This window comes from Myotis myotis, unplaced genomic scaffold (assembly GCF_014108235.1).
Source record: "Myotis myotis isolate mMyoMyo1 unplaced genomic scaffold, mMyoMyo1.p scaffold_m19_p_44, whole genome shotgun sequence".
NCBI lineage: Eukaryota > Metazoa > Chordata > Mammalia > Chiroptera > Vespertilionidae > Myotis > Myotis myotis.
The window spans coordinates 1,291,091-1,317,728 of NW_023416351.1; the positions used below are offsets into that span (position 1 = coordinate 1,291,091).

Here is a 26,638-nt window from a genome sequence, read left to right on the forward strand (position 1 = left end):
CAAAAGCAAATACAAAAGAAACCACAGAGACCATCGCCAATTCACACCACAGGTAAGAATTTCACTGATTCTTTGAGAAAAATTAAAAAAGAAATAAACCAAAAGGGTACCAAGAACTTCAAATTTGGAATAAGTAACCCAAAACTGCAGGTGGGGACAGACTGGCTTCTGGTCACCGTCTGTGATAAAAACGTGAGTTTCTAATTCTAACAGCAAAATTCAAGAGTGCATCCCGCCTCCCTCCTGCCTCTGGGAGGAAGTGTAACAAGAAAAGGGACAGAGCACCGTGACTCAACTCCGAAAGCGACAGACAACTCACAGAGGGTCAGGCTCCTCGGGGTGCAGGTGCTGCCGGGGGCCACCCTCAGCTGGTGGCTGAGCGGGGGCTGGCGGCTCGGCCGGGCTCGCTGCCGCAGGGCCACCCAGGAAGCTGCGCTTGGTGGCGTTGGAGATAGGGACGGGCGGCCGGCTGCTTTTTTGGTGTGACACTGTTTTTGCTGAAGAAATAGAAATTTTACAGAAACGTCCATATGAGTCACAGTTTCTTAAGTCAGCAAAAAGCATCTAAAAAACCCTGCCGCTTCTATAAACACCAAAAATAACATTGCTTTTACTTGAAACCAAGCTTCTCCAAAAAAAAACTGGCTGTGAGTGCAGTGCTGAGGCTGAGCTGGGACAGGGTCCCTCCTCGGGTCTGGCGAGGCCTCAGCGGGTTTGCTGGGACCACGGAGGAGGTGAGCGCCTTCCGTGAGCAACGGGCACGTGGAGTCCACGGTCATGGAGGGCCCAGTCGGGCCGAGTTATGGGTTCCTTCGCTCACGTTGCAGTGAGCTTCCTGTACAGCCAGGGGCCGGTTACCTGCTGTCGGCGTGCAAGTATCTGCTGTGAGGGCAGGTGATTTCTTTTTCTTATTTTTTATCATCTTTCCGTGAAAAAAGGCCTATTTATTGTGGCTGCTTTACCCACGTTCCCCTGGGCCAATCTCTTGAGAGTCTTAGGGAAACCACAGGAAGGAACGCACTCGCCCGCATCACCTCCTGGAAGCTGAGTCTCCAGGCCGCAGGCCCTTACTCTGGGGAACATGGGTGCGTCCCGACCCTGCAGGGGGGAGCAGCCAGCACACTCAGCCCAGCGGCCCCGCCTCCCAGACGCTCAGCAGGCCCCGGGGCCCCTCAGACAGGCCGGGCTCTCCCCCAGGTGCAGCCGTTCACGCCCGGCACCGTCGCTGCCCAGGAGCCAGGGAGCGCTCGGGAGCGTCCGAGGAGGAAGCTCACGGGAAGCCGCCGCCAGCCGCCACGTCCCACTCACCGTCCTTCAGCTCCTGGACGTCCCTGGGCTGAACAAAGTCGGGCCTGACGTTCTCAAACCACCAGAAGAGCTCGGCAATGAAGACCATCACGTTCGGCTGCGAGAAAAACAGAACCCAGGGCGCGATGAGCAGCTGTGCACGCGGAGCTTTAGCCTGTGCTCCGTAGTCATGGTTACCTTCAGCACCAGGGGCGCGTACAGCATGTCTTCCAAGGTGAGGTAAAAGCATCTGTTCAGGTATTCGTTCGAGAATTCCCTCAGAAGCCGGATGTTATACAGACTGTCAGCCATCGACGTGACCTCCTTCAAGCACACGTCTAACAGAGAAACAGAAAGGACGTCGCTAGGACGTCTGCTTCACGGCGTCGGGAGGCAGCGTGGTGTTTAGGTCACAGTGACTGACCACAGACAGGAACCACTCGGCTGGAAGACCTGAGGAATCTCAGGATCGGAACCCAACTGTCCATCTCTAAAAAGAGCCACAGAAATCACTTGAAATCTTAAGCCTGGGCTTCCAGGATGGACAGGAACCACCCTCTTCAGTTTATGAAAGGATGCGCAGAAAGCTGGTGCGTGTTTGACCATCGGGCACCCTGCGTGATTACCTACGTGTGGGGGAGGGGCGTAAACTGAGAAATGCCAGGCGTGCCCACGGAACAGCACGGGAGAGCTGGTCACAGCACTGGCACAGGCTGCCAGCACCCTCCCTCGGCCCCCCGGGGTGGGAGTGCTCTTTGGGGGGCCCTCAGGCAGGAACCACTAGGACAGCTAAAACAGCTCAAGACTAAGTCAGAAGCCGCTGCAGCGACAATTTACGTGACCTCTGCCCGTAAATAGGGAGGGAGGGGGGAGGCAGGTGGCAGAGGGACCCGAGGAAGTAAACGCAGGAACTGGAAGGTGCGCAGGTGAGACGGGAGCGCCCAGACTCCGGCGCTTGGGTTCCTGGCGACACCCTGCACTGGGCGCTCCCAGGGGAGCCAGTCACAAGCTGAGTAACAAACAGTGCACATGTCTAGTGCTAAGAGATGTTCCTTTTAAAAAACTCTGGTCGTGAAATATTACAGCCGTGTGCGACCAGCCCCCAGGGGCCTGTGCCGGGTGGAACCAATGTCACCGTCAAACCGCGTGTGATTCAGACGCTGCTCTGTCAAAGCCCAGCTCCCTAGGCAGCCGCCCTCGCCCGCCCCCAAGTTGCGTGGCCCCTCCCATTCGCTGTGTCGTAAACCGTGTGTCCGTAACAGCAGGCTGCGGGCCGCTCGCTTACACTGACACTCCTGGTGGCATGTGCCTGCACTGTGCAGCCTGTTTGTTCCCTCAACTCAGTATTGTTTCCCCCCAGATCCGGTCGATGGGATGGACTCAGGCATTCGCTTGAACAGCTAGCGTACTGCACAGTTCTCACTGTCACAGAAATGCCATGAAAACCAATCGGTGTGCTCTCTGCACCTGCATGCCGAGGTTGCCCAGCCAACCGCCCCACCTCCACCCGGGGGTGTGAGATGTGTGTTGCTGGGTCTGCGTGCTGGCTTCCTCCGTGAAAAGCCTGCTCTCCCTGCAGCTCTGATTGTCTGCCTTTTTCTTATTGATCTGTAGGAGTTCTTTATGTGTCACTAGTGTCCCAATGCACAGATTCGTGCACATGAAAGGAAATTAATTAGAAGAAATATTTTAATATCGCTATCCACCCTTTCTCTATAATAGAAGTCCCAACCAAATTCACGATCGACAATGAGGGCTTTATATGTATTGCGCACGTGTGAGTCAACTTAGCCTTTTATGTATCTATATAATTAAAGGGTAATATGCAAATTGACCCTAACAGCAGAACGACTGGGAATGACTGGTCACTATGACACACACTGACCACCAGGGGGAGCTCTGCTCAGCCACAAGCCAGGCTGATGGCTGCCAGCACAGCGGTGGTGGCGGGAGCCTCTCCTGCCTCCTCAGCAGCACTAAGGATGTCCGACTGCAGCTTAGGCCTGCTCCCCGCTGGCAAGTGGACATCCCCTGAGGGCTCCTGGGTTGCCAGATGGATGTCTGATTGCCATCTTAGGCCCAATCCCCCGGGAGCAGGCCTAAGCCAGCAGGTGGACATCCTCTGAGGGGTCCCAGACTGCAAGAGGGCATAGGCCGGTCTGAGGGACACCCCCTCCCCAAGTGCACAAAGTTTTGTGCACCGGGCCTCTAGTATAGAATAAACTTGCTTAATTAGACCCGCTTTCTGATTTAGCTAAACTTTTTGCAGCCCAGTGAAGCACCCCAACTTCTCTTTCAGGTAATTGTAAGCAACACAGCAGTAAATATCAACACGAAGCAGATTATTATTGTAGATCACACAGGGAGAACAAAGGGTAAACTATTCAACTGCAGCCGTGTCTGACTATCTTCTGCGCAGTGAGAAAAATCTGAAGTCATTTTCAAGGTCCACCATTTCTTTTCAGTCGGGTCAAGTTTCTAAGCTTTCTAAATGCCCGTTTTGAGTCTCCTATCTACCTTCTCCAGGACGTCTGTGAGCATCAAATGAGATGAGGCACGGGAAAAAGCTTCACAGACATTTGGTTACAGTGTGAAATGTTTGCACCTAGCTATAAATAAAGCAAGTCGTGTTCTTGGGCTAAAGAAACTGCAAGGAGGCTAGTCGCTAGGGAGAGGAAGCCAGGCGTTGCTATGTGATGTCATTACCCAGCACCCACAATGACCGTTTAAGGCTGGGCTAGGGGCCGCATTTTGCGCCATGGGGTCTTGGCAGCGTCGGCTGTGATTTGGTGGGGTGCCACTTGGGGGAAGAGAAGTGTTGGATTGTCGGTGCCATGTCCGTGGAGCTGTTTATTTTTAAATGGCCAGTGCACGTCATGGCAGCTCCTGTGTTGAGCGTCTGCCACCTGGTGGTCAGTGCACGTCATAGCTACTGGTTGGACGGACAATTAGCCATATATATATAGAGATATATATATATATATATATATATATATAGACTAGAGGCCCAGTGCACGAGTTTGTGCACAAGTGGGGTCCCTCTGGGTGGCCTGCAGGGATCGGGCCAAAACCCGCAGTCCAACGCTGCCAGCAGCTCCTACCTGCTGTTCCTGCTCATCCCGGCCCCACTGTGCCTGCTGTGGGCTCAGGCCCAACGAGTCCTGATTGGGAAAGCCCTGCGTCCGGCACCCTCCCAAGGGGAGTGGTCTGTGGGATCAGGCTGAAACCGGCTCTCTGACATCCCACAAGGAGTCTGGGATTGTGAGAGGGCACAGGCCAGGGTGAGGGACCCCACTGGTGCACAATGGGGCCGGGGAGGGACCGCGGGAGGACTCCAGGGTGTGTCTGGCCCGTCTCACTCAGTCCTGATCGGCTGGACTCCAGCAGCAAGCTAACCTACCAGTCGGAGCATCTGCCTCCGGTGGTCAGTGCTTGTCATAGCGACTGGTCGACTGTCTGCCCCCTGGTGTTCAGTGCACGTCATAGCGAGTGGTTGAGCAGCCTTAGCATATTACGCTTTGATTGGTTGTTCAGTTGTTCTGCTGTTCAGACTATTTGCTTATTACCCCTTTGTTATACAGGAGGATCATTATATAGGACTAAAGGCCCAGTGCATGAATCTGTGCATGGTGGGGTCCGGCCAGCCTACCCGATCAGGGCCGATCAGGGCTGGGCCGGCCGGGGGAAGGGGCTGCGGCAGGTTGGCCAGCTGGCCCCGCTCCAGATTGGGGTAGAGGGGCTGATTGGGGGCTGGGCAGCCGGGGGAAGGGGCCGCGGCAGGTTGGCCAGCTGGTCCCGCCTCCTATCGGGCTGGTTGGCCGGCCACAGTGCGTGTCATAGCGACTGGTCATTCTGGCCGTTCAGGTTGTTCCAGTCGCTTGCCTTTTATATATATAGACGGTTACAAAAGGGCTGTGTGACGATCCTTTGACAACTACTTTCTCATGGATACGGTTTATCACAAGTTTGTTTATAATGTCCCGTGTCACTGAATTTTAATATGGTTAATTTAAATCAGGGGTCCTCAAACTACAGCCCGCGGGCCACATGCGGCCCGCTGAAAACATTTATCCGGCCCGCTGGGTGTTTTTGCCGCAGCTGCCTGTCCTGCTTAGCAGCCGACGCGTCCCGGGCCCGCAGTGCGCACGTGTGGAATGTCTGAGGGACAGTGAACTGGCCCCCTGTTTAAAAAGTTTGAGGACCTCTGATTTAAATACAAGAATCTTTTCTATTATTTGTGCTTTTTTGTAATTTACGTAAGTAATCCATCCCAACAACAATGTCATAAAACTGTTGTCCTATATTTTCTTTCAAAGTTCTCAAGTTTGGCTTTTCAGGGTCAGGTCTTTCCTACACAGTGGGGGGCTCCGTCTCCTGGGGAGGCCTCACTGCACTCCCCACACAGGCACCTTTGGGCCCACCTTCTGCACAGGCCAGTCCCCTCACCTGTGAGATGTGGGCCTTCCCACAGTCACATGACTAGTCCTGAGCCCAAATCACACAGGCTTAGCTGAGTAAAGCTAAACAAAGCTTGGCCCACCCGCCTGAACCTGGGGCAGCCTAAGCAGCAGAGCCACGGGCGAGGGCCGTGACCCGAGTGCCACCCGTCCCGGAGGTGCCGGCAGCACGCGGGAGAGACCACCACGGGCGACACCTGAGAAAGCGGTGCTGACGCCCTCGAAGCCTCTCCCTCAAATGAGCACTAATTACAGAGCTTCTAAGAATAAAGGCCTCCGAGTGGAGACCCATCCCTGCGCCTGCACCACGTGACCAGAGCGGGTGCCGTCCGCACTGCGCCTCCATCCCCAGCCGTCTCCACGCAGCTCCTGCCCGGGGCACCAAGGACGTGGGTGTGCCAGGGGCGTGCTGCACTCACCGTCCAGCTTCATGTGCTCGGGGCAGTAGTAGTGGACCACGGCCAGCAGCGCGGCCCCGTCGCTGCCGTCTCGCATCAGGTCCTCCAGCAGCGGGAAGTAGGGCGGCTGCCTCGCCGACAGGTGCTCTCGGCGGTAGCGCACCTGCGGTCGACAAAAGGCAGACTCTACACATGAGGTGCCCCACTCCCACCCACGGCCCAGGCAGGCTGGGTGAGAGCGCCGTGCGCTGGATGATGCTTGGAACAAGGCAGTTGTAGGGGAAACGCTCAAAATGTCGGGATTACAGACTTTGCCCAGAACCCACATGTCAAGATCTGGGAACTGCGCGGGTGGCAACCCTGGCTGACAGTCATCAGCCGCTCAGGCAGCGGCGTCTCGCTCTAAGGTGCCGGCAAAGGGGCGGGCACGTCTGCAGAGCCGCTGCTGCACGCGGAGGAGAAACAAGTTAAGTGTGAACGTCCTGTCACTCGAAGCCCCGAGGCAGCCACTGTGCTCAGTGCTGGCAGCGTTCCCCGTGCCGGCCCGGCCATTAAAAACATACAAGTGGCTTCAGTGTGTGGTGGAGAAGTTCCCGGGAGCAGGGCAGACAATTTCGTGCACGAGGTCAGTGGTGCCGGGAGCAGGAGACCGAGAGCTCGCGGGCCGGGCCCACACAGAACCAGCGCTTCTCAGGGTCTCTGCACCCCCTTCAGGGGAGGCATGTGCCAGGTGGGGCTGCCCCAAACCCCATCCCCAAGGGCAGGTGAGGAGTGAGGCCAGGCCACCTGGGAGGGGACGCAGTGCTGTCCCCCACGTCCTGCTGCCCCCGTTTTCTGCATTAACATTCACAAACCACTTTACATGGGGGAGGAGACTATGGGGGCCAGGGCGGCGCAGGAGGAAGCCGGCAGCTGCCCTGGCACCGGGGCTGTTACAGAGAGAGGCCAGCTCAGAGGAAAGGGCCTCACCACGGGGAAGTCAAAGTGCCTCCAGGCCACACAGGGCAGAGCCATGGGTGCCGACTCTGCGTAACAGGCACTGGCAGCATCCTGCTGAGATGAGGAGCGGGCTCCCTCGCGTCACTAGGGCTGCTCCGCTGCAGACGTAACTTGTTTCTCGCCCGTGGCAGAGGCTGGCAGCGGTCCCGGCCCCAGCATGCAGTCGCGGGCATGCGCCAGGCCAGCTCCCACACGACACACAGCACACACGGTGACAACCACAGCATGCAGTGAAGCACATGATTTCTCGGCTGAAGATGGATGGAGTGAACTCAGAACCAGGGAAAGCCCTGTGTAACTGACCACCTGCCGGTCAGTTTGTTAACCTCTAGGCCGTGGTTGACAAGGTGAAACCTCAGAACCTGCCGCCCTGCCAGACCTTTCCCCGCAATCCTCGTCACCCACGGGCTGGGCACTGTGGTCCGGCAGCGAGGGGTCAACCACCACAAGGAACTAAGGGCCGGCTGCGGGCCGCCCTGGTCAGTGCCTACACAGCTCTGCTCTGCTCTGCACCTGCCTTCCTGTGGGAGAGCCGGGTTCCCACTAGTCCTTCCTAAACCTCGTAACTTGTAACATTTCCCTCGACTTTCAGCGTTCAAAAAATTAAAAGATATGAAAATATCCATATAATGCTTTCTTCCTTGTTACCATATCTCAGAGCAAAATCATCAGCCACAAAGTAGGCCAGACCACTGCTCACGTGGACCCCATCTGCCAGCCTGTCCCAGGGCACCGCCTGGTAGCAGAGTTCGGAGGCCAAGTTGCCCAGACATGAAACCAAGGCCTGCCAAGTGATCTGGGTGCCACCCTCTGTGCCTGCAGGGTGGCACCACGGAGCTGGGCCAAGCCGCACCTTCGCTTTCCTCTCTCAGGGAAACCCACTTCTCACTGGGGACCCAGAGCCCCGACCAGGAAGGAGGGTGGCCTCCCCCACCGCGCAGGCGGCAGCGGTGTCACCTTTACCACAGACGGCCATGCCTGTGGCACTAAGACACGGCAGGTCACCATTAGGGTTGGTCACATCAGAAAGGACAAAACAAAGAGCCACCTGTGCCCTGACCGGTGTGGCTCTGTGATTGGCAATCAGCCTGCGGACTGAAGGGTCCCAGGTTTGATTACTGGTCAAGGACATGTACCCAGGTTGCAGGTTGGATCCCCAGCCCCGTCAGGATGCCTGCAGGAGGCAACCAATTGATGTGTCTCTCTCACATCAATATTTCTCTCTTTTTCCTCCTACCTCCCTCGCTTCCACTCAAAAAAACCAAAAAGAAACAAAACAAACAAACCCCCAAACCAAACACCAAACGAACAAAACAACAACGGGAAAATACGCTCAGGTGAGGGTCAGCAGCAGCATGAGTCGCCTGGAGTGCATTCGTCCTTCTCAGAAGAGAAGACCCTGCTTTACATTCACGTTCATCACGTAGAGTAACTAGCGCCCATTGGCCGAAACGCAAACCCTATCCGACTGCACGCTGCCTGTGAAATGTGACCCAGAACTCCCAGTGCCCACCGTGGGAACCAAGCCTGTCTGTCAGCCAGACGCAGGCCGCACCACACGGCACAAAGTGCAACTACACCAGGACATCCAGACACAGACAGGTGGCCGAGCGACTGGGAATGGAAGCAGGTGGCAGCACAGGATGGCGTCTGATGGCAGCGGGGCACGGAGTCCACTTACGGGCACCAGCTTCCAGTACCACTTGGAGGGAGACTGCTCAGGAAGCAGGGAGAAGGCAGGAGAGGAGGGTCAGCGGGCTGGCCCACGTGCGGACGGACGGACGGCGTACACACGTGGGTGTAGTGTGGACACGAGGGATCAGTGCCCATGACCCACAGTGGAAGGTACGGGCACCTCTACACTAGTCTCTGTGGGAGCCATGAGCACTCCGGGAACTTGGTGCGGCTGTGCACCAGGACAGACGCCCGTGCACCGAGGGAGGGGCGCAGCGCGCCGTCTGCCGTCGGAGAGCAGGAGGAACAAACACGGTCACGCACGCGGTGCCCATGCATCCCCACAGCCAGGGACACGGGCAGACCGCAGCCATGGCTGGGCCACATCGTGCATGTGTTCAGGGAACGTGGTTCCAGTCATGCACGTGCTTGACCAGAAAAACAATGTCAGGGAAGAAAGGACAGAAGTGACAGGGACGCACCGATGCCACCTGCACCATTTCCTCAGGTGCCACAGGGCCCTGCCACCACCTCGTGGGCAGTATTGAGGTCTGGGAGGTGCCACTGGCCGACGGCAACATGCGCCTCACTTGCTGACTGGTAGAAGCCGACTCCCGGACCCCGCATCTCCCACAACCCTTCACCCTCTGGGTGACACACTGGACGCCCTGCCAGGGAGAGGGTGCAGGCTGCGTGCCCACTGCCCCTGAGGTCTGCAGAGCCAGCCTGTGAGGAAGGCGTGACCAGTGGTACGCGTGGCGACCCTCCACAGCGAGGAAGTGCCTGCCCTTTACCTTCTGGTGAGCAGGGCTCTCCAGGAACTGCTGCTTGAGCTTCCCTTCTTTCTCCGTTATCTCTCTCATCTTAAGATTGACCTGGAGGAGAAGAAAATGCATTGAAAAGATGGCTGCTGCCCTAACTGGTTTGGCTCAGTGGACAGAGCGTCGGCCTGCAGACTGAAGGGTCCCGGGTTTGATTCTGGACATGGGCACATGCTTGGGTTGCAGGCTCCAGCCCCAGTAGGGGGCATGCAGGAGGCAGCTGAGCCACGATTCTCTCTCATCATGGATGTTTCTGTCTCTCTCTCCTCCATTCCTCTCTGAAATAAATATAATAAATATATATATATATTTTTTTAAAAGGTGACTGCTCTCCGACACTGGTCGCCACATCTCCTCCCAGCCCCAGCCCCACTGCTCTCACTCCGACTCTGAAGCAGGTATTACCAACTCTTTCTCACCCGCAGACACCGAGGCCTCCAGGTGACCTGACAGGTGGAAAACAAGATGCCCCCAAGCACCATGTGGGCCGCCGCCTCCCTCTCGCCTTCCATCACCCGCGACAGAGGCCCCTGACAGGACCAGATGCCCGAGATAAGCCTGAGCCCATGTTCACAGTGCACGCCTTGGGCAGCTCATACAACTTGTAGAAGTAAAGTGCTCTCTCCTGGAGTTACGTTAAAGATAAAATGAAAATTGCAATTATAAAACAACACCATGGGAAATACTCGCCCATGCTTACAGGGCCGGGTCAAAGCCCTGGGATGAAAGGCACAGAGCTGAGCCTTCCACCATGAAACAAGGTACAGTGAGTGAGCGCAGGCGATTCCCATCAAGAAGGTGAGGCCCTGATACATGGCGGCAGGAGCAGACCTGGCCTTGGGTGGTGGGCACACAGGCAATACACAGGCCCTGTAACATGGAAACCCACACCTGAAACCTACATGTTCATGCTGACCAATGTCACCCCAATAAAATAATAAAATTTTTAAAAAGAAGGTAGGAAAATGGTTTTTAAAAGGAAAAAAAACCCAGGCCAGCTGGTGTGGCTCAGTGGTTGAGCATCGACCCATGAACCAGGAGGTCACAGTCTATTCCCGCTCAGGGCACATGCCCAGGTTGCAGGCTCAATCCCCAGTGGGAGGCGTGCAGGAGGCAGCCGACAGATGTCTCTCTCTCAATGTTTCTTTCTCTCTCTCTCTCTCTTTCTCTCTCTCTCTCTCTCTCTCTCTCCTTCTTTCCTTTCTCCCTAAAAAATTAACAAAAACATACTTGAAAAAGACAAAAGAAAAATCAATGCAGATCAAATTACCAAAAAGGAGTGCCCAGGGGAGACGGGATGCAGCAGCAGGAAAGGCTGCAACCTCACTCACCAAGAGCGCGGGCATCTCCTCCTGCACAGTCCACCCGAGGAGCCTGGGCGGCAGCGGGTGCAGGAACCGCCCCGTGAGCGAGCGCACACCTGAGGCGACACCTGAGCGCCTGCGCGGATGCCAGAGTGGCAGAGGGCCTATGTGACCACAGCAGGATGGTGGGGCCCGAGGGGAGGGTCGAGGTAACAGCAAGCAGAAGGCATTGTCCACCAGACAGCCTGGGGCCAGAAAGCAAGGACGTCTCTTCAAGGCCGACAACTCCACAGGAGGCGGCAGTGCTGCTGCTGATCGCTGAGACCACGTACCCACCAGCGAGGGACCGGGAAGCAGAGCCCACAGCTGGGAGGTCACTGAGTCCACTGGCACGTGAACAACACCCTCGGTGGATGAGAACCTGATCAAACTGGAAATGAAGAGCCTCCCCAAAGAAATACGGCCAAAGATGAGCAGCAAGCAATTTACCCAGAAAGAAGAGAACTAGCCCAGTACACACTGTTTTTATTCATCCGTCCGACCCTCTCCGCTCTGGCAACCACCAGCTTGTTCTCTGTGTCTCTGGGTCTGTTTCTGTTTCGTTTATTCACTTTTCTCCCCCCCGCCCTGGCCCCCCAATTCCACGTATCAGTGAGGTCATAGGGTGCTTGTCTGACTTATTTCACTGAGAATAATACCCCACAGGCCCATCCATGCTGTTGTAAACAGTAAGGAGGGAGAGGGAGAGAAGCATCAATGGGAGAGCCATGGATCGGCTGCCTCCTGCACGCCCCACCGGGAATCGAGACCACCACCCGGGCCTGTGCCCGACCGGGAATCGAGACCACCACCCGGGCCTGTGCCCCACCGGGAATCGAGACCACCACCCGGGCATGTACCCGACCGGGAATCGAGACCACCACCCGGGCCTGTGCCCCACCGGGAATCGAGACCACCACCCGGGCCTGTGCCCGACCGGGAATCGAGACCACCACCCGGGCCTGTGCCCGACCGGGAATCGAGACCACCACCCGGGCCTGTGCCCGACCGGGAATCGAGACCACCACCCGGGCCTGTGCCCGACCGGGAATCGAGACCACCACCCGGGCCTGTGCCCGACCGGGAATCGAGACCACCACCCGGGCCTGTGCCCGACCGGGAATCGAGACCACCACCCGGGCCTGTGCCCGACCGGGAATCGAGACCACCACCCGGGCCTGTGCCCGACCGGGAATCGAGACCACCACCCGGGCCTGTGCCCGACCGGGAATCGAGACCACCACCCGGGCCTGTGCCCCACCGGGAATTGAGACCACCACCCGGGCCTGTGCCCGACCGGGAATCCAGCCAGCAGCACGTGGTGCAAGGATGTCTGGCTCCCAGCTCCACAAGGAGCAGCTCCATCTTCTGTGTCTTTAGTAGCAAAGTGTCACCAACTGAACACCTTTTTGCAAATAAGACTTAAAAAACCAAAAGGCTTTTGGTAAGGGATTCCTATAATCACATGCTACTAAAAATAGCCATTCTTTTTTAAAAAATATATCTTTATTGATTTCAGAGCAGAAGGGAGAGGGAGAGATAGAAACACCAATGAGGAGAGAGAATCATCAATCAGCTGCGTCCTGCACGCGCCCCCTGGGGATTGAGCCCACAACCTGGGCATGTGCCCTTGACTGGAATCGGACCCGGGACCCTTCAGTCCACAGGACAACGCTCTATCCACTGAGCCAAACTGGCCAGGGCAAAAATAACCATTCTTTATATACACTGCATAAAAGATTACATTGCAAGTTTCTAAATATAAAAGAAAAAACAGCCTTTAAGAAGACATTTTTCTCTTCAAACACCATCTAAAACGAAGCGCCTCCTTAAGCGCACAGGGGAGACAACAGGAGGAGGAGGCAGCAATGTGGACCCCACCAGGCCTGGATTTCCCACCCTCAGCCCCCCCAGGCTGTGCTCACTCTTCAGGGACACCTGTCATCTGCTCCGATGCCGGCAGGCGGTTCTGGGTGCAGCACACGCAGTCTGGTGGCCCCTAGTGGGCGGAGACCTCAGCATCCCCCACGAGAACCGGCCGCCAGGTGCACTCACCTTGTTGACCCAGAACACCATGGCGTCCTCGAGGTCGTAGGGAAGCTCTTTCGAGGCACTGAATGTGGAGAAGCGCTTGACGCTGGCCACCACCTTCTCGATGCTGATCATCTCCACGGTGTAGGCCATCATGAGGGCGTCCACCATCGCCATGTGGGCGCTCTGCAAGCAGGGAGGTCAGAGCTGCCACTTGCCTGTCCTACCAGGCCCCACAGACCCCACTCAGACTCCTTCCTCTCTTCTCCCCGTGTGGAGACAGCGAGGCCTCATCTGCTCGCTACCCCTCCTCAGGGTCGGCCAGCTGGGTGCCCTGCAGCGTGGGGGCTTCGTCCTCCTGCCTCATCTCCCTGACAATCCTGGGGCGCTGGGGGTCCTTCCTTCAGGGCTGTGGTAAAGGGACAGAGGGCGGAGAGCCCTGTCCGAGGCTGCACGACCACCGACAGCCCTGGGCACCGTCAGCAGCTCTGGCGCTGAAACCACGCGCCGCCTTTGTGCCGTTCCTTCCCAAACCTGAGGGCACCCTGACCCACACACATCAGCCACCAAGACCAAGAGTGAAGCCACAAAACCTAAAATGCAGCCAACGCTCCACAAAGCAGCGAGGAGGCACCACACGGCCCAGCCCAGGACGGTGGGGCTTTCAGAGGAAGACGGGAGGGCTGCTTAGAGGACAATCACAATGTACACATGAAACACTCAGACAGCATGAGCGCAACCAGGACACCTCCCCACGCCTGCCTCCGAGGGAGGCGTTCTCGGGGCGGCGTTCGGCGCTCACCCGGAGTCAGCCAAGAGGAGCTGCTCTCCCCCGGGGCCAGAACCAGCACTCGGCCACGCGTGACACCGGCGCCTGCCACGCACTCAGACCCAGGCCAGCTGCCACACACACGTGTGCACCGTGTGCACCTGAGGTTTCGTCGTGCCTCGTCGTGCAGCTCAGCTGCAGGGGACAGCTGGCGGCAGGACAGGTGGGCACCACGCGAGTGCCTGTGGCACTGGAAGCCGTGATGTCACTCGCCCCAAACATGGACAGGACACCCTGGGTGGGGTGGGGAGCGCGGGCGGTGCGCAGGCACTCACCATCTTTATGGGCACGTGGCTGAGGTCGGGGTCCGTCACGGGGGTGTCGTCGCTCTCCATCACGTAGATCCCCTTCCGGGACAGGGCCTGGATGACAGACTGGTGCCCCTGCAGGGCGGCCGCCTGGTCCCCCTTCAGGATGAGGCTGCAGACGCGGCAGTACAGCTCGCCCGCCAGCAGGAGCTTGATGACAGGCGGCTTGATGTGCTCCTGCTCGTACTGGTCGATGTAAAAGGGGTCCCTGAGGTCCTCGGGGACGTTATCTGAGCCAAGGGAAAGATGAGCAGAGCATGACTCGCACCTTCAGAACGCCCTGGAGGACAGAGGGCCATTAACAACCAGGCGACTAACGGCATAAAAAGACACCAGCGGGTCCCCATCCCCCATCTTCTCTACTGCAAACTGGCTACTCAGACCCCATGGGGCGTGGGCAGCACACCCACTCAGTGACATCACGGCCACGGCCTCAGGAGCAGCGAGAAGCAGGTGGGGGCCCCGAGGGGAGAGTGGGCGACAGGGAAACCAGACCAGCACTGCGCACGGGCGGGCAGGGCGCACCCAGGGCAGCCCTGGGAGAAGCCACATACATGTCCCTCTGATGGCAAAGGGGAGACGGCAGTGAGGCCGCCGGCATGGTCTCCAGAGGGGGCACCGGGCCTGCTGCTATGGCGACGAAGCAGCACAGTGGCCCCACCTCCATCTCGGACCCAGTGGCCTTAAGCTCTACGTGAGCCTGTTACTTAAGTGTCACAATTCTACTAAATCAAGACGTCTGTCTCTACGTTACAAACAAGGAAACTGAGGCACAGAGCAAGCAAGCAGTGTGTCCAAGGTCACGAGAGGCAGAAACCGAGTGTGAACCCACAGCATTTATCCCGCCTCCCACTCCAGTACACCAGCCACCTGGGGACAGCTGGTGAAGGCTCACCCCTCAGGAAGACTACAGTCAACCCTAAGGGTGTATGCACCACACTGCGAATCCTCAGAACAGGAGGAAAAATGGTCAGAGCTGAAGAGAGAAGCAGACAGGTCTCCAGGTCCAGTTAGAGCTTCAACACCCATCAGCAACAGACAGGCCACAACAAGGAGAGACCTGAACACCACAACCAGCCACAGACCGGCCTGGCACCCACAGAACACTCCGCCCAACACCAGGACACACAGCTCTTCAACTGCCAGGGACCGCTGCCCAAACAGACCTCGCCTGGGCCGGGAGACGGGAACCAGTCAGTTACCTTACCATCGTGAAGTCGGACCCAAAGGAAAGTGAAACACGGAACAGGGAAATCTCACCCTTGGCAATCACACTTCTAAATAACTCACGGGTCAACGAGGAAGCATCAAAGAAAATAAAGGAAAATAAACGGGATGAAAAGACAGCATATGGGAAAGGTAGCGCAGGCAGCACCACGCGGGAGACGCAGCACCCCAAGCTCAGCACAGAGCGAGTGAAGTCTCCACGCCGGCACCTCAGCTCCCACCTCGGGGATCTGGGAAAAGAAGCCGGGGGGTGGGGGGGGCAGGTGTGGGTACCAGATGAGGCCTCGTGGGCTGGAAGACTGTCAGACGACAGGTCGGTGCCCGGCTGCAGCACCGCCTCAGGGTGCCCAGGACTCCCTGCATGACTCTTAGAACCGCATGTTAACATACAACTATCCCAAAAGCTTAATAGAGTTGTTTAAATTGGCCAATGGTCTGAAAAGACATTTCACAGAAAAAAGATTCAACTATCCAATAAGCATATAAAAAGGCTCATCCTGATGAGTCCCCAGGGAAATACATACCACAGCCAGCGAGCGCTCGGCCGTCCTCGTGGCTGAAATAAAGGCTGACGCTGCCACGTGCTGCGAGGAGGCAGGGCAGCGTCCACACTTTGCTGGTGGAATAAAAAGTGACACAGCCACTCTGCAAACCACTGGGCTACACACTCCTTTCCAAGACACATGAAAGCCCATGTCCACACAGAGAATGTATTCATAACAGCCACGCAGCAGTCCCAGGTATTCCACCTGACACAGCCCCTCCCCACTCCGACCTGCCAGGAGACTCCTGTCCGGCTCGCACCGCACCACGCCCCCCAGGAAACCTTCCCGGCACACGCTCACCAGCTTGGACACCACAAACAACCTGGCCAGACTATCTCCAAAGGAACCTGTCCCTGAACACTTCAGTCCACAAATCCTATCACAACAAGGCCCAGAACACTTGTGCACAGAACCCGGCCTGGCACCCTCTCCTCCCCTGGGGGGGGCACCCAAACCTTACCCATCTTTCAAGGCCTATCACCCACAAAGCTGCCACACGTGCCCCTCCCACAGCGACCACGGCCCCTGGAGCCCAGGCACTGCGACCCCACGCATCGCCCTGACAGCTCCTGCACGAATGTCAGGCGGCCGGTTTTCAGTCCTTGAATTATTTCATTAAAGTCCATAGTTCGTATGAATTTTAAGCAACTAAGGAGACAGCATTATTAACTCCCCCGCTTGTGTTTCCTGTAGAGCAAAACCCAAGTATGCTCATGACACCTCTGCGATCACTGGTGGAGTGCATGTAATACTGGCTCCATCCTGGCCACCTTCAGGTCTGATGAAAAATGACAGCAATCTGAGGTTCCCAATAGTTCAACTAGGAACCAAAAAGAACGCAGGATATCACGTGATATGACCCGAGAAAAGTCAACAGCCGGAGAAGCCTCTGAGCTCTTAGGGAGGTAAAGGTGATACAGAAAAGTATTAAAATAGGGCTTTTTGGAAGAACGTTTACACAATTTAACACCCTGAAGCACGACAGTCACTTCAATTTAAAGGGTTGGGACAGTCTGAACCGAAAAGTTCTTTGGTCAGTATTTAACCTGTGGCCTCAGGACAGGAAAGCGAAGGTGGGCAAACGGGTCCATCTTTACAGACACATGCACTCACGTCAGCCACTGGGTCAGAACCATAGAGCACTCTTTCAAGTCCTGGTCCAAGGTGTCTCCAGTCTCCTGCCCTTTTGGCCAGCAGGCGAGCACTGACTGTCCTGCGGACAAGGCCTGAGGGCAGCTGAAACCCCTGGCCCCAGACCCCAGTGGTCCTAGCGGGCCAAGCAGAAGGAAGGCCATTGGAGGAGACCAGCCAGCCACCTCACCTCCACAGGACCTAATGCCACTGACACATACACTGAGGTCGCCCTATGACCTCCCATCAGAAGCACCCAAATCCCTTGCTGAGAACAAGACTATCTACACTAATAAAAGACAAACATGCAAATTGACCATACCTTCACTATGCCTTAAGCCACACCCACCAGCCAATCAGAGCAACTATATGCAAATGAACCCAACCAAGATGGCGGCCGGCAGCCACAGAGCTGGAGTGAGCAGGAGGCTGGGGTTGCCCTTGGCGATGGAGGAAGCCAAGCTTCCCTCCTGCCCGCCCTGGCCGGCTCTGAGGTCCTCTCAAGGCTATAAAGTTTCAATTATAGAAGGTAAATAAATCCGAGAATAAAAAAAGAAAAAGAAAAAAAGGAGAGACTGGAAGCTTCCATCACGGGGGGGGGGGGGGGGGGGGGGGGGTTGGCCAGCCTGAAAATGGCCCTCAGCCCCTCACCCAGACTGGCCAGGCACCCCAGTGGGGACCCCCACCCTGAAGGGGGTGTGGCCAGCCTGCAAACAGCCATCAGCCCCTCACCCAGGCTGGCCAGGCACCCCAGCTGGACCCCCACCCTGATCTGGGACACCCTTCAGGGCAAACCAGCCGGTCCCCACCCGTGCACCAGGCCTCTATCCTATATAATAAAAGGGTAATATGCAAATTGACCCTAACAGCAGAATGACTGGGAATGACTGGTCACTATGACACACACTGACCACCAGGGGCCAGACATCAATGCAGGAGCTGCCCCCTGGTGGTCAGTGCGCTGCCACAGGGGGAACTCTGCTCAGCCACAAGCCAGGCTGCCGGCTGCCAGTACAGCGGTGGTGGCGGGAGCCTCTCCTGCCTCCTCAGCAGCGCTAAGGATGTCCGATTGCAGCTTAGGCCTGCTCCCCACTGGCAACTGGACATCCCCCGAGGGCTCCTGGGCTGCCAGAGGGAAGTCTGACTGCCAGCTTAGGCCCAATACCCCGGGGAGTGGGCCTAAGCCAGCAGGTGGTCATCCCCCGAGGGGTCCCAGACTGAGAGAGGGCACAGGCTGGGCTGAGGGATGCCCCGCCCCCGAGTGCACAAATTTTTGTGCACCAGGCCTCTAGTTTAAAAATACAATCTAAACTCATACACCAATGATCTGAGTGAGTCGCTGGACTAAAAAGGGAGAGTAGGCTTCGAGGGAGGCTCCCAGCCTGCGGCCAAGGCCAGCAGCTGCGCTCACTTCCAGTTCTGGGCCTGCACAGGCTTTGAGCATGCGACTCACTTAAACCAAATATCACCAGACAGCAAAGTGGTGACCTGCTGGACTGACAAGAGAGGGGTTTTGCACACAGACTCCTCGCTGTCCTGTGGCCTACGGGAGAGCTGCAGCACTGGGTCACGGACACCTGTCATCGGGACAGAGGCCCAGCGTCCGCACAGACTGCCCACCCACAGCAGTGCCCAGTCAGTTAACAGCTCCAACGAGAGTGAGGACCAGTGCCAACCCCTCACAAGCAGTCGGCTCGGACAGCCCAGGGCCTCTCCAACCGTTTGCTGCCGGTAAAGGAGACGGTGGAATTTGGGGGCCCCTGAGGCCCTGCCCTGTCCAGGTGGCTCAGCCCCGTGAAGAGTCTCCAATGGTTCCCAGGGCTCCTCAGGGCTCACCGCCATGTGCACATAGCAACGTGCTTGCGACAGCTGAGTGCCTTCCAGCGTTTTCCCTGGGTTACTTTTCAACACTGTCCTTGAGAGATAACAAACACTGTTGCTCAAAACCCCAAACCAATACCTAATATCTTTAAGCTTCCTAAGGTCATGGAGGAAAATAAAAAACAAAACAGAGCACACAGAAGCCTGCCCAGCACTCTGTTCTAAAACAGACAGCACTCCAAGCCACCCCTTTAAACCTCCTTACCAACCTGTACGACTTTCACCCAAAAAGACATCACAAGACTCCAGCTAATAAGCAGGTTCTACTCTTTCTTACAGATACTTTCAAATGAATGTTTCAACATGTCCATTATACTATTTATAAGACAATCATTAAAACACTGTCAACGATACAGGAGTTACCCCCAAAAGGAGGGGCAGACGCTAATATCAGCACAAGAGGGCCCACAGTTCCTGGCTGTGGTGCGGCGAGGAAGAAGGTGGGAGGGAACGTCTAAGCAGGTGCACCTCAGGCCTGGCTGAGGCTGAGCTGGGCTGCGAATGGGGACAGCGGCCCCGGGGACTGTGAGGTCCGGAAAGGCAGGCGAGGAGAGGCCGGCTCGGAGCACCTGCCTGGCGGTGCGGGCCTCCCATTCCTGCACAACCAGAAAGACTGTTCTGTCTCACGGAGCTGCGGCACGCTGAAGCCACTCTCGGCGAGAACCACGCTGACTCACTGGAAGCCAAGCCCGAGAGGCCATGGAGGCGTCCAGGGAAGGAAACAGGAGGGCCCTGGGTTAGAAGCCTGTGGGGGCCTCTCTCCTGGCTGCCAGAGTCCCCCCACCCCGCCTCCTGAAGGACTGGGCCCACTGGGGAGCAGCGAACCTCCCCCTGGGCGTGACCCCCACGCCAAAGACACAGATGGAACCCCTTCAGCTGGCCGAGGTGGGTCCCCCCTGGTCATCTGAATGGGGATCGCCCACATTTGTAAATTTAGCTTCCGAGATCAGACGAGATTGGGCGCGTTCAGGGTGGTATGGCCTTAGACATCACATTTGTAAATTTAAAGAGAGATTTTCAATGAGAAAAAATGTCCATCTGCTCGCCTTCCAGAAGCAGGTACAGACGGAGACGCAGACATGAGTGGAGGCCAGACCTCCTGACACCAGTGTGATGGGCACCCCGCAGCCGAGGCGGGAAGACGGGATTCAGCCTCCATCCCAGCCCCTTCAGCTGCCCCGCCTTCTGTAAATAACGCCTGTAGTCGTGTCCACACTGCAGGGCCTATTCTAACAGCAGCTTTGCATTACTTCTCAGTGAGCCAACAGGTATCCAGAGCAATCGCTACGGGGACAAAACCAGGCGAACCCGACAGGCGCATGGGGAGAGGCGCCGGTGCCGCCCAGGGCAGACAGGGGCATTGGCTACAGCTGGAGGGAAGGTGGGGAGACCGCCCGGGCGCCTCGAAAGGGTATCTGCGTCCACGCATCATTCCCCAAGCCCAATGCCCCGGGTGCCAAAGCTTCACCCACGAGGGGCCCCGGGCCAGCAGCCGGGCACAGAACGGAGCCCGAGCAGATGAGCAGGTCCGCGTGGCCTCGCGTGAAACCCGACACAACAGCCCAGGGCAGTGCGAGAGCCAGGAGGCCAGTGGGCCCCAGGCTGCGAAGACTAATGAGGGTGGAGACCTCAGAAAACTCACCAGGAATGGCGCAGACCACGTCACCCGCAGGACACGGGTTCCTGATGAATTATCAAGGAAGGCCAAGAGCGGCCAGCACCGGGCCTGAGTGGGTGTGAGGGGCGGCCGGGGCGCTGCGGAGGTCAAGGTCAGGGCGGGTACCCCGGCCACACCCGTCACACTCGGCAGTAGCGGTACTCTGACGCTTCAGACCTTTTCCCCTAAACCACACGAGTGGCAGCGCTTCCCCACGGTACACGCGGACACTGAATGCAGTTCGCGGGGCAAAAACAAGACCCGAACCCCTGAACGCGGCGGGAGGGGCTCCCCTCGCCTCCATCCAACCCGGGGAAACGCTGCTCGGCCAGTTCCCAGAGCCGGTCAGCCGCGGTCCGCGGGAGGGGGGCCAGCACCCACTCGGCCGCACTCAGGGGTGCCGTCCCCAGGACAAAGGCAATTTCAGGAAACGCTTCAATGAGAAGGACGGGGTGGCTCGCTAGGAGCGCGATCCCCTGCAGACACAAAGCACCGGGAATGAATGGGGAAACCTGGGCCCGGCCGCCGCGGGAACCACCTGGTCCGCGAGGTCCGCGGGCCGACAGGTGCGGCCAACCACGGGGCTCCCGAGGCCTGAGGACGCGGACTCGACGACGGGTCCCCGAGCCTCCCGGGGGGCTGGCCCAGGAGGGCCCGGTTCCGCACACCCACCCGGCCACAGCCCCTCGCTCGGCGGGCGGCCAGCGTCTGCGGGGGTAGGAGGGGGTGGAACCAGCGCCCTAACCCGCGCGGCTCGGGAGGAGCAGGGAGGCCTGCCCCGCGCCCCCCGCCCCCGCCCCCAGGAGCCCCCGGCCCCCCAGGCGGCCCACCTCGGCCGTAGGCCTTGGCGCACAGCCACTGCAGGTTGGCGGCGATCTTGGCGCGCGCCGGGTCGTAGCGGTCCAGCGGCACGACGTCCGCGGCGCCGTCGGGCGCGGCCTCCATCCTCCGCCAGCCGTCCCCGCCCGGGCGGCCGCCCGCGTCCACCATCTGCGCGCTGGCAGGCGCCGCGGCGGGCGCCCGGCAACAAAGGCGCCGCGGGGCCGCGTGGGGCCGGGGCTGGACACTCGGGCACGACCGCCGCGCGCGGGGCCCGCAGGCCGCCCCGCCCCCGCCCGGCGCTCCGCCTCACTCAGAGCCGCCGCCGCCGCCGCCGCCGGTGCTGCTGCTGCTGCTGCATGCTGCGGCCCAGCCGGGGCGCGAGGGCCGGGGGACGGCGGGCGCGGGGCGCGAGCCGGGCGGGGGCGCGTGCGCGGACTCGGGGGGCGGCGGCGGCAGAGACCGCTGAGGAGGCGGCCAACCGGCGGGAACGCGCGCACCGCCCGGATCCTGCGCAGGCGCAGGGGGCGCGGACCGTTGCCCCGCCCTCGACCTGCGCTCGCCCCGCCCCTTTCCGCAGGCGCAGTGAGAGCTGCCCAAGGCCCCGCCCCCGGCCCGCCCTCGACCCGCCCCTTTCCGCAGGCGCAGTGGGCGCTGTCCGAGGCCCCGCCCATTCCCGCGGGTGCCGGGCGCGGGGTCGCGCGGCGCGGGCGGCCAGGCCCCGCAGGGTCCCGCAGCAGCCCTTTGTCTGAGCCGTGCCGCTTCCTCCTCGGCACCGGGTCGTCGGGACGAGAGGTTCCGGCCCTACCCGACGGGGCCGAGCCCCTCTCGAAGGCTCCTGCGTCCCTGGGGGACCGCGCGGGCCCAGCCCCAGCGCCCCAGGCGGCGACCCTCCCCCCTCCCCGGGGTTTCCCCTCCCAGTTGGCAGCGCTGACAGCCTGCGGTCGGTCCCTCCCACAGCGGGGCTCGGGGTCGGGGGACCGCCCTGGGAGCAGCCCCGGGGATGCCCTGCTTCACCTTAAAGCCGCGCTGGGAGCCTTGGGACGGCCCCGCCCACAGCCGGGCGGGGAACCGGGACCCCGCGCAGAGCAGCCTCCAGCATCTGTCCCTGCCCTGCAGCACTGGCAGCCGGGAGACACCCCTAAGGCTTAGGGCATCCCGCCCCCCTTCCCCTGCAGCGCTGAGAGCCCGGAGCGTCCCAAGCGGTCGCCAGCCAGGGTCCAGGGCGGGGCGAATACGGACCCGGCCTAGACCGGACCTGGGAAGGGCCGGCTTCCTCCTGGCAACGTTGGCAGCCGAGGGCCGGCCTCCAGCCAGTGGTTGTAACCGTGAAACCTGGGTACGCGGTGCTTATCTGAGGACCCGACAGGGCCCCTGGCTTCGGTGCCCCCGACCAGGGGCCAGAAAGCCCAGCCTCGAGGGAAGCAGGGAGACACCGTTTCCTCTGCGTGAGGAGCCCCCAGCCTCCAGGGGTTTTAAGGTGCCACCAACCTCCCCTTCCTGGAGCCAGAAGGAAGACCCAGGCTGTAAAGGGATGTCAGCTCAGGGCCCAGCCACCCAGCAGTGACAGGTGCATCCAGAGCCCCGCCCTCCCGCCCTGCAGAGCCGAGAGAGCGCTGGCTGCCCAGGGCTTGGGGCGGCGAGCAGCCCTGGGGGAGGGCGACAGGAGGGCTGGGACCTGTGGGCAGTGAGGGCCAGGAGGGCATATCTGGGCAGTACAGGCAGAACCCTGAGACAGACGGCCTGGGGTGCCAGAGTGGAGAGGCCACTGAGTCAGGAACCCGGGTGGAGAGGCCAGGGAGGGACTGGGGGGAGGAGTGGAACTCTACGTTTTCTGCAAACCCCAGTGCTCTAAAAATGTAACTTAGAGCCCGGCGGGTGCAGCTCAGCCGCTGAGCATCAACCCGTCAATAGGTTGCTGGCTCCATTCCCCATCCCGGCACATGCCCTGGTTGTGGTTGCAGGCTTGATCCCAGTAGGGGGCGTGCAGGAGGCAGCAAGTGATGTTTCTCTCTTCCTCTCCCTTCCTCTCTGAAAAATCAATAGAAACATATTTAAAAATTAAAAAAAAATAACTTATTAAAAGAACAAAGCCAACCTGGGACCCAGCTCCACGGCTTCAGCTTCGAGACCAGCCCCTTCTGCTCAGAGAGGAGCACGCAGGCTGAAGGATCCCGGCCAGCTGAGTCGGCTCTATCCCCCATCGCCCGCTTCCCCAGGGGCTGTCCTGTCCTGTCCTTGGCTGGCCTGGCCCTGCTGTTCTCTGGGCCACTCCTCCCTGTGCTCCTCCCTCCAAGACCAAGGGCTGAGGTCCCCGTGGGTCCATGCTTCCCTGCCTACCCTCTGTCTAATGCTCGTAACCCATAGACACAGTGGGATGCGGTGTTCGCCGTGGCTGGGCACAGTGGGGTGCTCACCAGCACTGCGGGGTGAGCCCGAGATGCAGCAGAACTGAGCGCAGACCCGGCGTGGGGAGGCCTGGCCAGCAAGAGCTCTATCCTCCAAGTTACCATGGAACCAACCGATGATCCCACAGCTACCCAGCCGCTGGGAGAAAGCTGGGGCATCTGCAGTCAAAAATGTTCCCCTGAATGCACGCAGGAGGGTCGACCACTCCTAACTCAGACCTGGCCGACCACCAGACCATGGCACCCCGACACTCGGCCCCAGACATTCCCAGGCCAGGAGGTGCGAGGGCTCAGCCGCCCAACCTTTCCTTCATTACTGCTCCCCCAGGGAGAAAAATGCTAATCTGACTGAAACCTAATTAATTGAATTAATTAATTAATTAGAATTTAATTTCTCCGTTGGGAGAGAACACAAGGGGAGACCTCAAACCACTGTAATTCTTCACATTTCCTTTGCTTCCCCTCCCTGAGGGAGATGGGATGCCCCCCGCTGGGGAGAGTATCACCCCCTTGGAGAGAGCAGGACTGGCAGTGCCCCCTGGGTTGCACAAGTCCCCTCGTGACCTCGAGGCCGCCACAGGCCCCAGGTTGTGCAAAGCCAACCCCAGGCTCCACACGACCCTGAACCCTTTCTGGGGCCTGCCTTAAGGCTGCCCCTGCACAGTCTCCCAGCGCACCTGGAGGAGAGGGTGCATTGCAAGGCTGCAAACTTCATTTTATACCGTTTTATGAGTGCAAATTACACACCTTTTGGGGATATATGAATGCATTGTTTTTCCTGTTTCTGAGTGCATTATGGGAAGGGCCACCCTCCTGCTCCCTTAATGGAGGGGGAACTGGAAGGGAGGCACCAAGTGTCACATACTTGTCAGGAGGCACCTGGAGGGTTGAGTTGTGAACATACCTTCCTGGTCCTGATGGCCTCAGCCCACAGCCCACATGCCAGGGCTGCCTGCACCTAGGGCCACAGGAGGGAGGACGGGGAGTCCCCAGGGCAAATGTTCTCTCCCTGTGGGGCTAGGAGTCCAGACCAAGTGTCGGGAGGTCCCCCTGAGGCTGAGGGAGGCAGCTCCAGGCCCCTCCCTGCCTTTGCAGAGTCCCCACCTGGGTGAGCCCTGGTTTGTGGAGCCTCGCTGCCTCCACCTGCACACGACCTTCTCTCTGTGTTCACAGCGCTGCCTCCTACCCCGCAGGTGGGGCCAGGCCCACCTGATGACCTTGCTGTAACGTGCCTCTAAGAGCGGTCACATTCCAAGATCCTGGGCTTTGGACTAGAGCATCTCAGCACAGATGACATGGGATACGCAGGGTCACCCCCAGGGCTCGGGCCCCTGATCCACCTGCTCATACCCATCATCACGGTACTGCCTCACGTGTCCCCTAACCATACATCAGGCTTCCAGGAGCCAAGAGCACCGCCAAGGCCTGTCCCGCTCACTGTCCCCACACACCCAGGACATGGTGTGTGCTGGAGCTGGGCACTACACGGCCTCACTGAAGAGAGGCCGTGCCACCTCCTCCCATGGTGGAGGGGGGCTGTTTGGCTCCTCCATCCTCCTGGGTCAGCCTGTCCACCATCACTCAGACCGCCTGGGGTTGTGAGCCAGGACTGCACTGTGGTTCCCCCCCGAGCTCCTGAGCAAGCACAGGTTTGCTCCTGCCTGGCCTGTCCTCACTCTGCATTCTCCATCCTGCACCACCGCATGGCCGGCAACGGGGCCACGAAGGGGTGGACACTGTTTCCTGCCAGAGCCCATGCCGGCCCTGGGCTCTGCCCCTCATGGAGGGATGGGGAGAGCAGGGGGACGCCTCGGAGTGGGTGTCAGCATGCGTGCCAAGACCCCATCACCCCAAACCCAACCCTGGGGTCTCCAGCCCTGTGGTCAGGGCAGCCCTTTCTGGAACACTTGACTCTGGGCAGATGACCCCAAGTAGCTCATGCCCAGCTGCCCCTGGGACACAAGTGACTCAGGCAGAACTGCTTGCTACCTCCCCTTCGTTAGATCCTTCTGAATTTTGGAGGCAAAATGCTCTTGAAAAGGCTAAATTCTGTAGATGTGCCCGGGGGGCTGGGCACTGTACCTGTTGACTAGGGCAGACACTACACACTTCTTTGGGGCCCATTCGACCTAAAACAGCCCCTCAGTTCCCGTGGGGAACCCGTGCAGGGAGGGCCACTCGGGGGGGTATTCCAGCAGCCGCCGGGCCCCAAACCCCGTGTCATCCACTGTCTCTGGAGAGGACGGCAGATGGCACCGTGGAAGCCGCAGGGAGTGGATCCAGGTCCGAGCGCCAGCTGGCAGCTCCGGAGTCCCTGGTCCGAGCACAGGAAGGAGAAGCTGGGCGGCATGGTCTTGTCTTCGTGAGGCTACAGGGCGTCTGTGCTTCATGGCCGAAGGGGGCTGCCCTGAGCCAGAGACCTCTGCTGTGCCCTGGTGTGAAAGGCACAGGATTGCTTCAACCAGAGCCACCACCCGGCTGCTCCGCCAGCACCCAGTCCTGAAAAGCGGCTGCCTGGGCGCCCACGGGCCTGTCTTGCTGGGGACTGGCCGCCCCCAGGCAGCAATGCTGTTTAGGCCCCTCCAGGCCTGCTTCTCCAGTCTGAGAAGCACCGAGCCCCCGGGCCGTGCAGGTCGGGGCTGTAGCCCCCCTCCCCCCCCTCCCCCCCCCCCCCCCCCCCCCCCGCTACCCGCCGCCCCGCAGGCAAGGCAGTGCCCAGGAGGAAACAGACACAGCAGAAAACCGCCTGCGCAGCTCTCTCTGCCACTGCTTCAGGGCATCTGTCTTCACGAGGCTGCACATCCTCGCTCAGTGGAGGGGGTG

General features: G+C 59.2%; 1 protein-coding gene across 3 annotated transcripts in view; it reads right to left on the reverse strand.

Moving 5' to 3' along the window:
• The window catches only part of CAMSAP1 (calmodulin regulated spectrin associated protein 1), a 30,414-nt gene extending 8,694 nt beyond the window's left edge, over nt 1–21,720 (reverse strand). Inside the window, exons 1-9 of one of the 3 annotated variants that reach the window (XR_004967245.1) lie at nt 21,419–21,719; nt 14,115–14,377; nt 13,035–13,196; nt 9,610–9,690; nt 8,823–8,855; nt 6,164–6,305; nt 1,486–1,625; nt 1,309–1,405; nt 320–497 (exon numbers count right to left, since the gene is read on the reverse strand). Coding sequence is in view for 2 of the 3 variants with exons in the window: in XM_036306930.1 (XP_036162823.1) it covers nt 320–497; nt 1,309–1,405; nt 1,486–1,625; nt 6,164–6,305; nt 8,823–8,855; nt 9,610–9,690; nt 13,035–13,196; nt 14,115–14,377; nt 21,419–21,578 (1,256 nt within the window). In the remaining variant the exon portion in view is untranslated. Of the gene's footprint in view, nt 1–319; nt 498–1,308; nt 1,406–1,485; nt 1,626–6,163; nt 6,306–8,822; nt 8,856–9,609; nt 9,691–13,034; nt 13,197–14,114; nt 14,378–21,418 lie in introns of all 3 variants that reach the window. The other 2 variants (XM_036306930.1, XM_036306931.1) reach the window with 2 other exon arrangements.
• Between the last annotated feature and the right edge of the window lie 4,918 nt (nt 21,721–26,638).